Source organism: Aotus nancymaae, unplaced genomic scaffold (assembly GCF_030222135.1).
Source record: "Aotus nancymaae isolate 86718 unplaced genomic scaffold, 86718_ANA_hifiasm-v0.15.2.pri h1tg000003l, whole genome shotgun sequence".
NCBI lineage: Eukaryota > Metazoa > Chordata > Mammalia > Primates > Aotidae > Aotus > Aotus nancymaae.
In genome coordinates, this window is record NW_026988414.1 from 1,900,170 (window position 1) to 1,916,039 (window position 15,870).

Consider the following 15,870-nt stretch of genomic DNA (forward strand, 5'->3'; position numbering starts at 1 on the left):
CTGAAATGACCTTGAAATGACCCATCACCCTCTGAGGTGGTCTTGCGGAAGTCCAGCCCGCCACAGGCACTGAAGGGCTCTCATTTGCTGAGCACTTGCTTTGTGCTGGGGGCTCTTCCTCTGACGATACTGATCCAAGAAGGGTGCAAGGCTCAGCTGTTGAAGCTCGGGTCAGACTCGCAGGCATGGGCTTTTCTGATGCCAAACCCACGGGCGCCGAGGCTTCTCAAGCTCATCCTCAGTCAGCTGCTGCATTTCTAACTGGGAAAGCTCTATGCTAGTGGTGGGGGAAGAAGCAGCCAGAGAGACCTGGAACAGCAAGGGGGCCCCACGTGGGACGGTTCAGGGGAGCAGCAGGACAGCCAGGCCTCTGCCAGCACCTGCCTGCAGTCTCTCACCTGGTCCCCACTGCAGTGCCCCCCCTGGCAGGACAGAGCCGCTCACTTCTGTCCCATAGGAGCTGTGTGCAAGGTGGGCCCCTGTCCCTGTAGCCAGCCGGAGACTGGCCCAAGACTCAGGAAGAGAACTGGGTTGGATCTGTTCTTAGTGTGGTCCAGATCAGCCACGTCAGCACCAGCTGGGAGCGTGTTAGCAATGCCGATTCTCAGGCCCCCCAGGAACTCTACCAGGGACTTGGGTGCTCGCTAAGTTTGAGGACCATGGAATTAGATGATCGGCAAGGTCCTTCCTGTTTTCTCAGCTGTCCCCTTCCTGAGTTGCCTTGGCGTCTCTCATCCTGGATTCTGAATCCTGGGTTTCGCACTCTCAGGACACCCCATGCTCCTGCTCATTCTTTGTGGCACAGGCAAGGCCTCCAGAAAGTCAGGGACAAGAGCTGTGGGTGGGGCATGACCAGTACTAGCTGGGAAACCTCGGCCATGGACGTGGATTCTCTTTTTTTTTTTTTTTTTTTTTTTTTTTTTTTGAGACAGAGTCTCACCCTGTCGCCCAGGCTGGAGTACAATGACACAATCTCGGCTCACTGCAACCTCTGCCTCCCGGGTTCGAGCAATTCTCCTGCCTCAGCCTCCTGAGTAGCTGGGATTACAGGTGTCCACCACCATGCCCGGCTAGTATTTTTTATCTTTAGTAGAGATGGGGTTTCATCATGTTGGCCAGACCCATCTCAAACTCTTGTGATCCGCCTGCCTCGGCCTCCCAAAGTGCTGAGATTACAGGCATGAGCCACCACACCTGGCCCAGGATTCTGTCTCCTTTTCATTCTGAAATTCTATGATCTGGTCAACTGAGGTTCATGCTCACTTTTTTTTCCCTCTGAGATGGAGTCTCGCTCTCGTCACCCAGGCTGCACTGCAGTGGTGGGATCTCATCTCACTGCAACCTCCGCCTCCAGGGTTCAAGCGATTCTCCTGCCTCAGCCCCCGAGCAGCTGGGACTACAGGTACGTGCTACCATGCCCAGCTAATTTTTGTAGTTTTTAGTAGAGACAGGGTTTTGCCATATTGCTTAGGCTGGTCTCGAACTTCTGACCTCAGGTGATCTGCTCACCTCAGCCTCCCAAAGTCCTGGGATTACAGGCACGAGCCACTGCACCTGGCCCATGCTCACATTTTTATAAGCACAACAGCAGTAACCAACAGATCCATTTTTCTGAGGCCTTCCTGTGAGGGGCACTGGGCCAAGCCCTTGACTTCATCCTTATTATCCCAACAAGGCTGGAGTCAGCAGGCCTGGGTTCTTGTCTCAGCTCTGACACCAGCTGGGGGAAAAGGGGGAAAGATTTGGGTGGGCAGTGGCAGAACTCCCTTTAGGCCCCAATTTTTGTAGTTTTGAAGGCAGGGCTTTGGAGGGATGAATCACACATCAGTATGCTGCGTGAAAGCAGCTCCACACAAAAAAGAGGGCACCCGGCACGGTTTCATTCACATGAAGTTCTAGACAAGGCAAACAGCACTATGGTAGAATCAGAGCCGGGGCTGTGGTACCTTCAGAAAGGGGGCACTTTGGACTGGGAAGGGGCAAAATGGGGTTGCATGGGGTAACGGGGTTGGATGTTGGATCTCGACTGTGGTGGAGGCCTCAGGACTGTTACATCCATTTGTCAAAATGCAACAAACTGCACATTTAAAAAGGATGGATTCTGGCTGGGTGCGGTGGCTCATGCCTGTAATCCCAGCACTTTGGGAGGCTGTAGGCAGGTGGATCACCTGAGATCAGGAGTTCGAGACCAGCCTGACCAACATGGAGAAACCCCATCTCTACTAAAAATACAAAATTAGCGGGGCATGGTATAGCGCACGCCTGTGATCCCAGCTACGTGGGAGGCTGAGGCAGCAGAATCGCTTGAACCCTGGAGGTGGAGGTGGTTGTGAGCTGAGATCACGCCATTACACTCCAGCTTGGGCAACAAGAGCGAAACTCTGTCTCCAAAAAAAAAGGATGGATTCTACTGTAGGTAAAATATGCCTCAATTTAAAACATTCTTAGTAAAATACGGGCTTTGGGACTGAATGACTTCTAAAAATGCTTTGAGTCTAAAATCCTGGATTTCTCTGCTCAAAACGTAGGGTAACTGAGAGCTACTGATAATGATGCCAGGAGGAAGTTCACATCTGCCTGTCACAGAGCGGGCTCTGCCCCGGGCCCCTACTGTCACCTCCCGTCAAATGGCAGCAGTGCCCTGACACCGGTTCATGAGGCATCGCCTGCCTCCAGCATGAGCCGGACATCGGTAACCTACAGACGTTTTTCAGTCATCTGGGTCTTCACCGGGGCTGCCACAGATCTGCTGAGATGCCTGGGACTTCTCTAGTAGGTGCCACTATTGTCAGCAGGAGCTGGTGGGAGGCAGTTAACTAATTTAATGAACAAAAACCACAAAGAAAAAAATGATGAGAGGGATGTGGAGGAGAGAAAAGCACCAGGAGCCGGCGACTCCCCGGATCTCACACACACGGTTCTGCCAGGTAATCTTTATTTTACACATTTGCAACACGGCAAGAGAATTCACCCCGTACATCACCCTGATCAGATCCCCCACCCGTTACACATTATATGTTTACATAAATACTCTTCAATGATCATTAATGTTAAAAAAAAATACTGAAACTGCTTCTGCGTCCCAACCTCTAACCAGGAAAGCAAATGCTATGCACAGACCTGCGAGCCCTCCCTCACACCAAACTATTTCTGGATTAAATGTGTCTGACTTCTCTGAGGTCACATGACCAGTCATATGCAATGTACGATCTGCAAAAGCTGTGGGAAGAGTCAAGGCCCCTGTGTGGACATGACTTCTGGACCCTGTAACAGTATCTTACACGCTCCAAAGGCCCACCTTCTCGAGGTCCCCATCTCATCTGGCTGCCCCCTCCAAAATCTAAAACTCTGCCTCAAAATAAGCCGTCCTATGGGTGAGTTAACTGTTCTGTTTAATTCTGACCTTTCTGACTCTGCCCAGGACGCCGTCCCACGTGGCCGACCTGCAGACCCCCTGCCGCCAGACCACCAGCAGGTCCCTGGGGTGGCTGGGCCAAGCCCTGCCCACTCACCCCCCACCATCTCAGGGCACTCCCTTACACGGTGCCTGAGATGTGCGGGGCCCCGTCCCGGCAGTGAGCCATCTAAAAGCGTTATCTATTTTTCAAGCATAAACCATGAAGAGAGGCACAGATGCACTGCCGGGCTACAGAAGCGGCCTCTGGGGAATCTGGAGTATGATCAGCCTGCCCACCAATAACTACATTCCAGGTGGTGACAAGTATAGCGTCAACACAGGTAGATGCCTTTTAAAGATGCCCTGCCAGAAACACCCTAGGGAGAACCGGAGTGAAGAGCGGGTCTTTCAGAACATTCAGTACGTTCCAGATGAATACCTTTTTGATACACCAAGAGGCATCAAGTCAGTCTAACTTCTGCAGCAGGGGAGCCATTAACTTGCTGAATCCTAAAGGGCAGAACCAAGCCACAGGCCACAGGCATCCTGGACGTAGCTTAACGGTCAGTCTTACAAGGCCAGGGGTGGGTCGGAGAAAAGCAGAGGGGTGACGTGTGGCGCGTGGAAGCAGGGGTGGAGGAGTGGGCTAGGATCTGTTTCCTTTGAAATCCAGCAGCTTGGCAGCATAAAGCATGAACTGTTCCGCTGTTCTACTGGGTGTATGGAGCTGGGCCAACAACCTCAGCGGACTGTCTAATGTTCTAAGAGCCTTCCTCGAAGAAAACGCTTCAGGATGGGGAGAAGGCCAGAATGCCACCTGCAATTCCAACAGGCATCACTTCTGCTCCTCCTCGGTCTGCACGGACTGGCTGCCTGGAGTAGACTCTTGTAAGTACCAAAACAGGACACCCGCTTTAGTGTGAAGGAAGACCATCCTATATGGCCCAAAGCAATAATACATGGCATGAGTACGCACTCTCTTGAGAAAATTCTCCTTGGCTTAGAAAATGCATCTCTCACACAGCCACTGGGAGAAAATGCTGCAATGCACCAAAGCCTTTCACCCATGTGCCCAGAAAGAGTCTATGTGGGATCAATAGGCATAGGGAGAAAGAGGGCAGAGGAGGAGGGATGGTGGAGGAGGAGGGATCATAGAGGAGAAGCAGGAGGAGGAGGAGGAGGAGGAGGGAGGGGGAGGGAAGAGGGAGTGAGGGTGTGGAGAGCTGGCGATGAGGTCATCCTGCAGGAGGAGCTCTCACCCTCACAGCTATGTGAAGGGGACTTAGGAGGCTGTGTGCTGCCCTGGCAGGCTGGACATGTTCAGGGCAGGGAAGCCCTGGATGTTTTACTCTAAAGTGGTTTCTTGAAAGAAAACTAAACGGACTCGGGCCAGGAGCAACTTTCACACTGAAGCAAGCCCTCCTCACAAGGGCCTCCTACAATTCACCAGAGTCATATTCAACATTATGAAGTGCATCGCCACTTAAATTTTAAAGCACTGAGGGACCAAGAAATGGGCCGATGGAGTCCTTGGCCACTGTTAAGAGCCAGGATTAAGAGATCAGTGACTGTTCTTATTGTCCGAGAAATAATTTTCTAGCGAAACATACACACTTTATTAAATTTCACAGCCAGCAGCGCTTTCAGTCCACAACAGATTTCTCAAAGGAGACGTGGATATTTTGCGTAGGCAGAAACAGTGAGGAGGAGCACAAAGCAGAGCTATAAATACCACCAATGGCTCTGCGATGTGCATCCGACATTTTCTGCCCAATCCTTGAAATACTGCAAGGCCTTAATCGTTCAAACACCGCATTGCAATGAAGCCAGTGGACCGTGAAACTCAGGCTGCAGGAGGATGGCTTGTCAGCTGGTGAAGTCACTTGGCTTTGGACTCCATCCGTCATCTTCACGCAACAACAGAGATGAACGGTGGGTCACAGCTATGATGTGAAGGAGAAAGGGAAGATACATTCACAGAACAGGATAGAGTGCTTAAATAATTTTTTAAAAGCCTGGAACCACCGCCTGCTTCACCAATCCTGGGCTGGGGTTTTGACTTTTCTTGATCATCAATCTGACTTGAAGCCTTTTACCAGTTATAATACAGACACGGCCAGGTGACCTGCTTTTTAGGAAGGCTGTGGCCATCTTTGTTTCTGAAACACAGTCTTACCTCATCTGTCCACTGCTGTTCCGGAAGGGTCAGGACTAGCACTGCAGACACTTGCCATGCTGTGAGTGAGCCCAGACATACGCGTGGAATCTGAACACCCAACGCTGGCGTTCCCATGCCAGTCTGATGGCTGAGGCTCCAGCGCTTGTCCACACACACTCCTGCCTCCCTCTGGCTCCTCCACTCCCTGGCTTCCTTGCTCGCAAAACCCAGCATGTGAAGTAAGGACACCTCCACGGAGACCCTTCCGAGCAGGGAGGTTTCATCACACCTTTCATTCTTGCCAAGGAGTCTATCACCTCATCAACAACTGCTGCTTGTGGGAGAAACAGCAAATGTGTCCTTCTGAGGGAAGGACTGAGGAGGGCTTTGGCAGGCACAGATTGCGACACATTCCTGTGAAAACTGGTATTGTGTTTCTGCACAGGAAAACCAAGTGTTAAAGATTCCCATCCTCCTCCTCCAACTCCCTGTCACACAGTCCAGTCCCGAGTTAACTTTAAAAGGGTCCAGAAGTGAACACTTAGGGCACGTTTACTCTTCTCCTGAAGTTGGGAAGACACGGATGCCTCCCTAAAATACCTGCCAACAGGTGCACCCGTGGCCTGGGGAGGGGCGTGCTATTCCTCCACGGCCGCCTCCAGGAGCCACTGCCTCAGAAGGCAGCCCGCACCTCCAGAGCACCCTACAGCACCCAGATGGTGAACCAAAGTGCAGAAAAAAAACACCCGCTTCCTCATTAGTCATTCAGGAAGAGAAAATGGCATGGGAGAGGGAAAACAACCGTTTTCTGAATGGAGACTTTTTCAGGTTCCCAAACCCGTGACAGTGAGTGTGACCTCATACCCTGTGGTTTCTCACTGACCCTTCTAAGCCAGAGGTGAGAAAACAACTCCCAGAGACCACGACTATCACCCCCCAGGTCCCAGTTCCCCCTACAGGTGTGGCTCTCTGACAAGCCCAGGCAGGGGTGGGCTCCAGCTTCTGGAAGCAACTCTACCTAGCTGGCCCCCCAGGCATTAAGAAGCATCCCTGATGGGGCCATGTTTTGGTCTCCTTTTAAGCCCTCAGTCACAAAGGACCTTCTGAGCTTGTCCCACTATTCAAATGCTTTTCTCTCTGAGCTGCAATACTGCTCACTTTAGGCAGCTCTGTGTTCATTCCCAGGCTCTGAAAGCGTGGAAGGGAACTTCACTGCGTTTCTGTGAAATAGTTCACCATCCCCAAATCCCTGAGTGAAACTGCTGAATTGTGTTCCCTTTCTTCACATACACACTCTTGGACTATGGGGACGAAGTCTGTTGCATTCATCTATTTAGAAATCCTACTAGCCTACAGAAGAAGCTTTTTAATGGGGATGATTTGCTTGGACTTAAGTATTGGCTTAAATACGACCTATTCTGCCCCAGCTGCTCCTTAAGGAAAACCCCTTTCCACTTCCTCCCAAATTCTGATCACACAAAAATAAAACCACAGGCGTGAAGGGAAACGAGACGGGGTGCTCTGGACAGTCAGGGAGTGGATGTCCAGGGAACTCCAGAGGCTAATGCTTTTTGAGCTTAAAAATGTGTCTTTCGATCCATCAGGCAACATCTCAATTAGAAAACCCCCTCCCACCACCTGGACTGTGCCACAGGCATGACCTGACAGTGACATCATAGCCTCCTATTCCTGTTGGAAAGAAGGCCACTGGGCCTCAGGAACAGCCGTCCCAGTCACTCTCAGGGTCTGGGCAATGCTCAGGGCAGGAATCCTAGGGCAGGTGCTACATCCGAAGCTGGGTTTTGACTCTGCTTTCTAAAATCACCTGTTTTCATTCATGTTTGTCTCCTGAAGAGGCAACGGCACCCTCCCCTTCTTCCTTCCTAAGTCCCGGTGTCCTTACAGACATTTCCTAAAGCATCAGACAGACACCTCGCACATTCCTTCCCCCTCCACCTGCCGTCCTCACCACTGCCCCACACGTGGGGTCACAATTGCATATACCTTAGAGCTCCCAAATGAAGAAGAAAAAAAGAAACCTAAATTTAAAATGAGTAATTCCTTTTCTCTTCCTCTCCTCCTCTGTGTCCCTCCTCCCATTCCCACCTGAAGGAGGACTCCAGCTGCCTGTAACCAGCCACAGATCCAGTTTCCATAAAAGAAGAGTACAAAGTCAGGTTTCCACGGCACTGTGCTCCCAGCCACGTGCCCTGGTGTCACTGTCGGAGGTGCCAATAGTTCACTGTAGGAGCTGCTCTCGCTCTCCAACAGGACTATGAATAAAAGTCTCCTTGGACAGTGCCATCCTCGAGGTCGACTCTGTCACACGGTGCCTTCCCACTCGCCCTGGGGCTCCACGGAGCCGTTGGTCACCTTCTTTACTTTCTTCATATTTTCCATCACCCCAGATGTCGTCACGCTAAACAAGGCAAGAAAAAGAAGATAAGGAACATCTCACAGTCTCTTAGTGTAAAAGGCCGTCTCCACCACAGCACGGTGGTTAGGACTGATAATGGGTGTTAGTTTTTGAAACACACAAATCTAAGTTTGATTCCTGGCCTGTTCCTTACTAGCTGTATAACCGCCAAGTCCCTTGACCTCTCTATGCTTAAGTATAATAAATAATTCTCACTTTTCAGAACTGTCATGAGGGAAAACAAGATTCTCCAAAGTGCCTAATCAATAAACACCAGCTATCATTATTACAATCGTCATGAATCTTTTTGTCACAGCTTGTGTCATTTTTGTGGCGCATAGATATGTGACAGTTATGGTTATGAGACTGAAATCTGAGTCTTAATTGACATTCAGAAAAGAAAGCTCATTAGCCAACCACACATTTTAATAACCAGTCACAACGGATCATTTCTGAGCCAGGGAACAGAATCACAGGTTTAGAGGAACCTTCTAGGACCACAGATTCTTTGGCCACTGCAGACAGAGAACTGGCTGTCTTCTTCTTAGGCTGGGGCCAGGTCATGTGGCTGTGCATTGGTGCGTGGCCTAGGCCTCCACTCTGTGAGCTCCCAGGGCTCCATCTGCTGGTGCCTGGCTCTGAGGAAGCTCCATGGAGCCATTCACTGAATTCGAGAATTAAGAATGGAAGATCGCTGGCCTCACAGGGCGTGAGGAGCTAAGCAAGGCAGCCCTTTCCATCAGAAGCAATCACATGCACAGGCCCCAGCTTCTTGAGAGGATAATCTCTTGCCTCACAGAAGGTGGGCTGGACTGTGCGGGAACTGGGCGGCTCTGAAAGTATCGGGAGAACTAGGGAGAGATACTGGGTCCAAAGCCACTGGGCCCATCATCTCCCCTGTCCTCTAGGAAAACAATGAGGACTTATGCTCCCCCACTGTAAACCAAGAGAAATTTCCTCATCAGTAAAATCAGTCAACTAACTCAACAGACTCTCTCCAAGGACCCAACCCATCCCCCTGCCAACTACCTCACCCCTTTCCCTACAAATGGTGACAAAGGGGCCTTATATGTGACCCATCTAGAGTGCATGCAGCTGGACCTCATGGTAAGTAAATGTTTGTACGGGGTAAGGGAAGAAAACCTCCCCCTCTTCCTCGTCTCTTCATTCTTGCCACCAAGGTGCTACCGCACCCAAGCTCAAAGAATCCCTCCCCCACACCCTGGGTTGAGACCTTTCTCAAATGAGTCCTTCAGACTCACTGGTTATTTGTACTTACAGCAAAGCTGGGACAAGGCATGTGGCCGGATCCCACAGATGCTGTGAGTCTAAAAGCATACCCCAAGACGAAGGAAGGAGCCTCAGCTGAAGCTGCCCAGCGTCACTTCCTGCCAGCTGGCTCCTGTCTCAGGCCTGGCCTCGTTAGGAAGACACTCGCCCCAGGAGGGATCCATGTGCACAGGGCTGCTCCTGAAGGGACCTTCTCTAGACGAGAACACAGGAGGTGGGGCCTCTGCACAAGCCAGAGAACCCCCTGCCTTGAGCCCCGCAGTAGCCCCCGTGCCTCTCCCTAAGTCTTCCAGAAACACTCCAGTAACCATGCACTGTCCCATGATCACTGCATCTGTTAAAAAGGATGAGTAGTTCAGTGCACACTGACTCTAAGCGGTAAAGCACCTTCCCCGTGACCCGGGTACGGCCCTGACAATGGACTTGGGGAAAACACGTTCCACTTGTCCTTCTCTAAGAAAATACTCCTCTCCACACGGTGGGCCAAGAGAGAAAACAACTTTCATTCTTCAAGACCGGCCTTGTGCTAGGTCACAGAGGGAAAAAAATGGACTTATTGCTCTTCGGGGGCCCACAGCGCAGGAGGGGAGAGATGGTCTCCCAGAACGACGCTGCAGGCGGCTCCAACAGAGACAGGAGTGCTGGGAACCGAGCTGGATGACGGCTTAGGCTAAGAAGAATCCCCTCTGCTGGGAAACTGGGAAGCCAGGAAGCCTGTCATGCGACACAGAGGAGCTAGCCCCAAGATGGATGGAAGGAAGTCAGGAAGAAGAAACATAAAAGCCAGAAAAAAAAGAAGAAATATAACAAGCAAAAAGCATGGAGGAAAAACCCAGGACCTTTCCCAGAAAGTCCGGGAGTGCTAAGTAGTTGCAGTGTATATATCTATTTATATATATATATTTTATTTTATTTTATTTTTTGAGATGAAGTCTCACTGTCACCCAGGCTGGAGTACAATGGCGCAATCTTGGCTCACTGGAACCTGTGCCTCCGGGGTTCAAGTGATTCTCTTGCCTCAGCCTCCTGAGTAGCTGGGATTATAGGCACGTGCCACCATGCCCAGCTAATTTTTGTATTGTTGGTAGAGAAGGGGTTTCACCATGTTGGCCAGGCTGGTCTCGAACTCCTGACCTCAGGTGATCCGCCTGCCTCAGCCCCCCAAAGTGCTGGGATTACAGGCATGAACCACCGCACCCGGCCTCCAGTATATATATTTAATAACTCCAGCCAGTCTGGAAAGGAGAGTGGCAGAAAAAGAGGCATGGGTGGACACAGGACGGCAGGGCTGTCGAGGGCCCAGTCTGCCTGGTCACCCAAGGATGACCCTGATTCTTACTCCGGGGTTCTCAGCCCTGCCTCCTGCTCAGACTGCCCTGGGGAGTGAGAAAAGCAGATTCTGAAGTGAGAATCAGAGTCTCCAGGGGCGCAGCCAGGAAGCCGGAACTGCAAAAACACTCTACAGGTGATTCTAGAGCTCAGAAGAACAGACAGGAAGGGCCGGCGCACCTGTATTCCCAAGGCAGCTCACACCAACATTCCCAGCACTTTGGGTGGCTGAGATGGGAGGATCGCTTAAGCCCAGGAATTTGAGAGCAGCCTGGGCAACATAGCAAAACCCTGTCTCTCCAAAAAAATATAAAAACATTAGCTGGGCATGGTGGCGCGCATCTGTGGTCCCAGCTACTGAGGAGGCTGAGGTGGAAGGACTGCCTGAGCCCAGGGAGGTCAAAGCTGCAGTGAGCTGTAATAGTGCCACTGCACTCCAGCCTGGGTGACAGAGTGAGACCCTGTCTCCAGGGAATAAAAGGATGGAGAGGAAGGGGAGAGGATTGGGGGTGCCACCACAAACCCCAGGCACGAGACAAAGAGGCAGGGTGGTGCTGGCGTGAGAGGCACAAAGTGAGGCCTTCAAGACGTGGTCAGTGCTCCACACGGGTTGAGCAAGAGGGAGGTGTTTCAGCCATGGCTGCCTGACACTGGGCAGATGTCAGTGCCGCCAAGGCCTGTGGGAACGCTGGGGCAGGGCCAGCTTGGTGTGAAACAGGAAGAGTGCCACTTCAAGTCTGAGGTGACAGGGAGCAGGAGGACAGAGGCACCTGGCATTCAGGAGGGGCTGGGGGCAGCGAGGGGCAGAGGCAGGCCTAGGCTGGGTGAGTTTGAGTCCTGGGAGTGAGAAGAGGGAGAACGGAAGTTAAGGGCATGTGGGAGCACAGGAGGGTGTCACAGGCAGGGCAGGTGACATGGAGCTTCAGCATGTGGCCAGGACTGGGAGCAGCAGGAATGAACTCAAGGAGAGGAAGAAACCTGATGGCAGATGCCCAGGGTGGGGTGGGCACTGCAGCCTGTTTGCCCAGCAAGCCTCCAGGAAGCTGAAGGAACACCTGGGGCCCCATGCTGTGGGAAGCCTGGCTAGTCCTCTGCAGATGGGGTGCCGGCAATGCTCCAGGGAGCTCAAGCTCTGCTGCAGGGAGAAGAGAAACCCGGGTCAGATGAACACCTGAAAGCCTCCCCGGCAGAGACAAATGGTGGTGGGGCTTCAGCAGCTTCACAGGCACCTCACTGGGTGTCCTAGTTCTGGTGCAAGCACTTAAGGGGCAAAGAGTTGAAGGGCCAACATCCGATCAGCAACCTACGTCGCAGACAAGCATTCCTTCCTTGACATTGAAACTGTAACCCCCTTCCCTCGCAAAGCTCCAAGTCTCTGTGCTTGCAACCAAAAGTGCCAAATGGGACACAGGTTTCTTCTGCCACACAAGACTGCAATAAATGTGGCTTGGGCCTCACTGGTCCATGGATACATCCGTTTCTCTAACTAAAAAGTGTTTTCGGGAAATATGGGGCGACCCAGTGAAGAGACAATTCTATTAGTCTCCAATCCCCGTTTCTACGTTTGTTCCCCGCCCACCTGAGAGAATGCAGGGAGTTGTGAAGGGTGAACAGCAACCATGCAGACAGCATTCTGGAATGGAACCCCAGGGAGAAAACCTCCTGGCCAGGAACCCACACACCAAACATTTCTTTCCATTCTCACTCTTCAAGATGACAAGTCATTCAGATCATTGAGGATACACAGAGCCTAGGAGGCAGCTACTAAGTTTGAAAATAGAAATCACATTCAGTACTTTTAACTTGATTATTTACCGCTAACTTCTGTTGCCTAAATTGGTAGGCTTAAAGAGAGATGGTCAAAGAAATAGAAGGGGAAAGAGACAGAAAGTCAGTGTTACTCTGGACTGTGCCCTCATTCCCAGGCCCAGAGAAAGAAGCTGAGGCAGGACTGGTGGGGTAATGGCTGCACCGAGGGCAGCCGCGTCGTCCGCACTGTCACAGAGAAAACAAGCACCAAAACAAAATTAAAAACAAATTTTTGCCATGAAACAAAAAGACCTTCATAATGTATCCAGGCTCCAAGAGGAGACGGCTGAGGGAAAGGGCATGGGCAGCGGGCACCCCCGTGACCACTGTGGAGTGCAACGGCGTAAAGGAGAAGACGCTGTGACCCAGCCACTCGGCTTCCAGCTGCCTATCCGAGGAGGCACCAAGCTAAAGGCTCCCAGCAGGGGAATGACACATACAACACGCTTTAGGTTACTTCCTGATGCTGCTGGTTACCAGACAGACACATGTGTGCCTCTTCAACCAAGAGACACTTGCTGAGATCCTGCTGCTTGTGGGAAAGGCAGCTGATGGTCCTCCTGCACTCCTCTCCACTGTCTTCTCTGCATGGGGAGAGGCTGTTTGGGGCCCTTGGCAGGACCTGCCTTCCATGTACTGTTGCCATGGAGCTGAGCAGAGAGAGCTGTCCCATGCTGCCTGACCTGCTGACAGCCAAGCAGAGTCTAGCATGGGCCAGTCTCAGCCTCCGAATTGAGAAGAAGTCAAAGGCTGCCAGGGCTGGGGGCAGAACACAATACCAGTGAAACAAGAAGAGAACACTCCACCTTAGGCTAATCATCAAACACAGCAACTGATCTGGCTTATCAAATTTCAGAGTTAACAAGCAAATATGCTTAATCGCTATTCATTTTTCCAGAGAATGATTGCCCTTTCCCAGAAAATAGGACCCTAGAATCACTCACTCAGTGACTCGGATTAGTGCTCGAATATAGGTCAAAGTCACTGTGCTGTGAAAAGCCACGTAGTTATCTGACGATAGAGGATGTTTGAGGATCATTAGTAGACTCAGAGATGACTCAGAAGATTCCATTTTCAGACATAAGCGCCTGACAGAAAGTGGGCTCCTTCCTCTCCCTTGTGAACGGGCCACGCATATCCCTAAGTCCTTGCCACCAAGTTCTTGGAAGCAGGCTCCAGTGATGCTCAGTAGATGGTGAGTTCATCATCCCTGACAAGACCCAGCAAGGCCTGGCAGTTATTGTACTTCAAACTAAGACAGACAGCCTGGGGCTCCAGCGTCCATTTCCTTCCCTTAAAAACAGAGGAACCACCCCTGGAGCCACGAAATGCCGAGAGCAGCTGGCCCGATTCACACTGCACTGCTTTTAGTTAGGCAGAGGGGTCAGGGCTAAGGAAGAGTGAAGAAAGATTCCTTACACAGACTCCATTTCCAAGTCATCTTCTTCCTGAGAAAGTTGTAGGTAGGGGTTATCTGAAGCTGGACGGAATTTATACCCCGTTAGAACAAAGAAGACCAGTGTGGCCGTTTCATCCAGGAGCTGCAAGTTTAAAAACCACCCAAAATAAAGAGATTAGCAACACTGTTCTTCAGAAAGCAATGGAACTAAACAAACTGACATATTTCCCCACAACCCACCACTCGCTGGTTCTTCACTCAAATGCCAGTTCCTGCTACAGGGCATTTTCCTTAGACCTGCTGAAGCCTCAACTAGGAGCATTCTGCCCAGGGATGACATTTCAGAGTCCGCGCTCTGCTTTGCTTTAACAGGTCTTCACTGGTTGCTTTTAAGAGCACATCACATACCCACATCCTCCTACGGTCCCTACAGCACGCAAGAAAAAGTCACTTGGAGCAGTTAAGCTAGTTCTAGTTTATTGCAAAGATACTTTATTACTGAAATAATAAAATGGGCAAAGAAGAAGGGAAGCCTGAATTCTAATTACTCTAAGCCCTGTAACTAAAGGAAAAGATCCCATCTCATCTAAGTTCTAATTATTCAGGGTAAATCTTTCTGTGCCTGAAGCTTTTCTCTTCAGACTTCTAAGATTGAAAACTAAAAGAATGCAATTATTTTGAGATTCCGCATGGAATCCAGCAGCATTTCTGGACAAACAGATCATCTCAATTATAGACCAGAAGAGATGGAAGGAGGCCGGGCGTGGTGGTCACGTCTGTAATCCCAGCACTTTGGGAGGCCAAAGTGGGTGGATCACCTGTGGTCAGGAGTTTGAGACTGGCCTGGCCAACATGGCAAAACCCCGTCTCTATTAAAAATACAAAAATTAGGTGGGCGTGATGGTACACCTCTATAATCCCAGCTACTCGGGAGGCTGAGGCAGGAGGATCGCTTGAACCCAGGAGGTGGAGGTTGCAGTGAGCTGAGACAGCGCCACTGCACTCCAGTCTGAGTAACGGAGTGAGGCCCTGTCTCAAAAACTAAAAAATAAATATTAAAAAAAGTTTAAAAAAAGAAGAGATGGAAGGTCTTAGTGGCCATTCCCAGACAAATTAGTAACAACCGTTAAGTTACACTTCAAGACTTTATCCTCAGGCATAAATTCTCTGGCATTATGCCTGTGAGCAGCATACCTGGTAGAGCCATTTCCACTGGAATGGAACAGCAAGCTTGAGGAGAAAGGCAATGATCCTGGTGAAGTATATGTAACACACAATCTGTATGAAGAGGAAAGAAACAGGAAATCAAATCAACATAAAAGTCAGGACACCACTTTTAACAATTTCCTTCCACAAATGAACTAGGAAACAGAAAACAGATTCACTCAAAGAAAAGCATGTGACATGTATAGTGTGAATTAATACACGCAGTGGAGAGACATGGCTACCCTGCTAGTCACACTTGAAAGAATTTCTCACTTTCTCTACCTGACCAAGTTATTGGTAACAGCCACACCCACGGGGAGCACAAGACACTTCAGTCGGGTTGCTGTTAACCCTTCCTCACCCTATCCACAGACATACGCCCTTCATTTCAATCTCCAAAGACTGTATTTCTTATTCTCAGGCTTTGAGGAATATTTACCGGTAGTGATAGCGAAATACAGCCACAAAGGGAAATTACTGACTTCTGTCCTATTCACTGGCAAATGCTGTAAGCATTCGTGGTCCACACTCATAGAAGTACAAATACTACCAAGTTCTCTAGCAAGGGAGAATGCCTTCATTTCTCCTTGCGGTGATAAGGACTCAATGTGCTGGCCAGTAGAGCATGGCCCGCGCATGGGGACTAAGCTCAGCTGACCTGGCCGTCAAGGATCACTCATTCTCACCGCATGCAACCAGAGAGGTTCTGTGATGACCTGTGCCTGTTTGGTGGATGACATAAAATCCGCGGGAAAGAAAAGAAAAAAAGCAACCCCAAGTGGAGTGTCTGCTCTTGCATCGCTCTCTACCACTGAAGTCTGCTGTTTGCTTGAGCAAAGGAACTGGCCGAAGTGACAATGGCAAAC

General features: G+C 50.6%; 1 protein-coding gene and 1 pseudogene across 6 annotated transcripts in view; one reads left to right on the forward strand and one right to left on the reverse strand.

Annotated features, from left to right (window-relative positions):
* Positions 1–274: 274 nt before the first annotated feature.
* LOC135274624 (uncharacterized) lies at positions 275–3,551 on the forward strand (annotated as a pseudogene).
* Positions 3,552–5,946: 2,395 nt separating this feature from the next.
* The window catches only part of GPR107 (G protein-coupled receptor 107), a 78,815-nt gene continuing 68,891 nt past the window's right edge, over positions 5,947–15,870 (reverse strand). For all 6 annotated transcript variants that reach the window (XM_064377042.1, XM_064377035.1, XM_064377032.1 and 3 more), the window contains 3 exons: positions 14,993–15,076; positions 13,819–13,940; positions 5,947–7,974 (listed from right to left, as the gene is read on the reverse strand). In XM_064377042.1, coding sequence (XP_064233112.1) covers positions 7,878–7,974; positions 13,819–13,940; positions 14,993–15,076 — 303 coding nt within the window. In that variant the 3' untranslated portion in view covers positions 5,947–7,877. The remainder of the gene's footprint in view (positions 7,975–13,818; positions 13,941–14,992; positions 15,077–15,870) is intronic.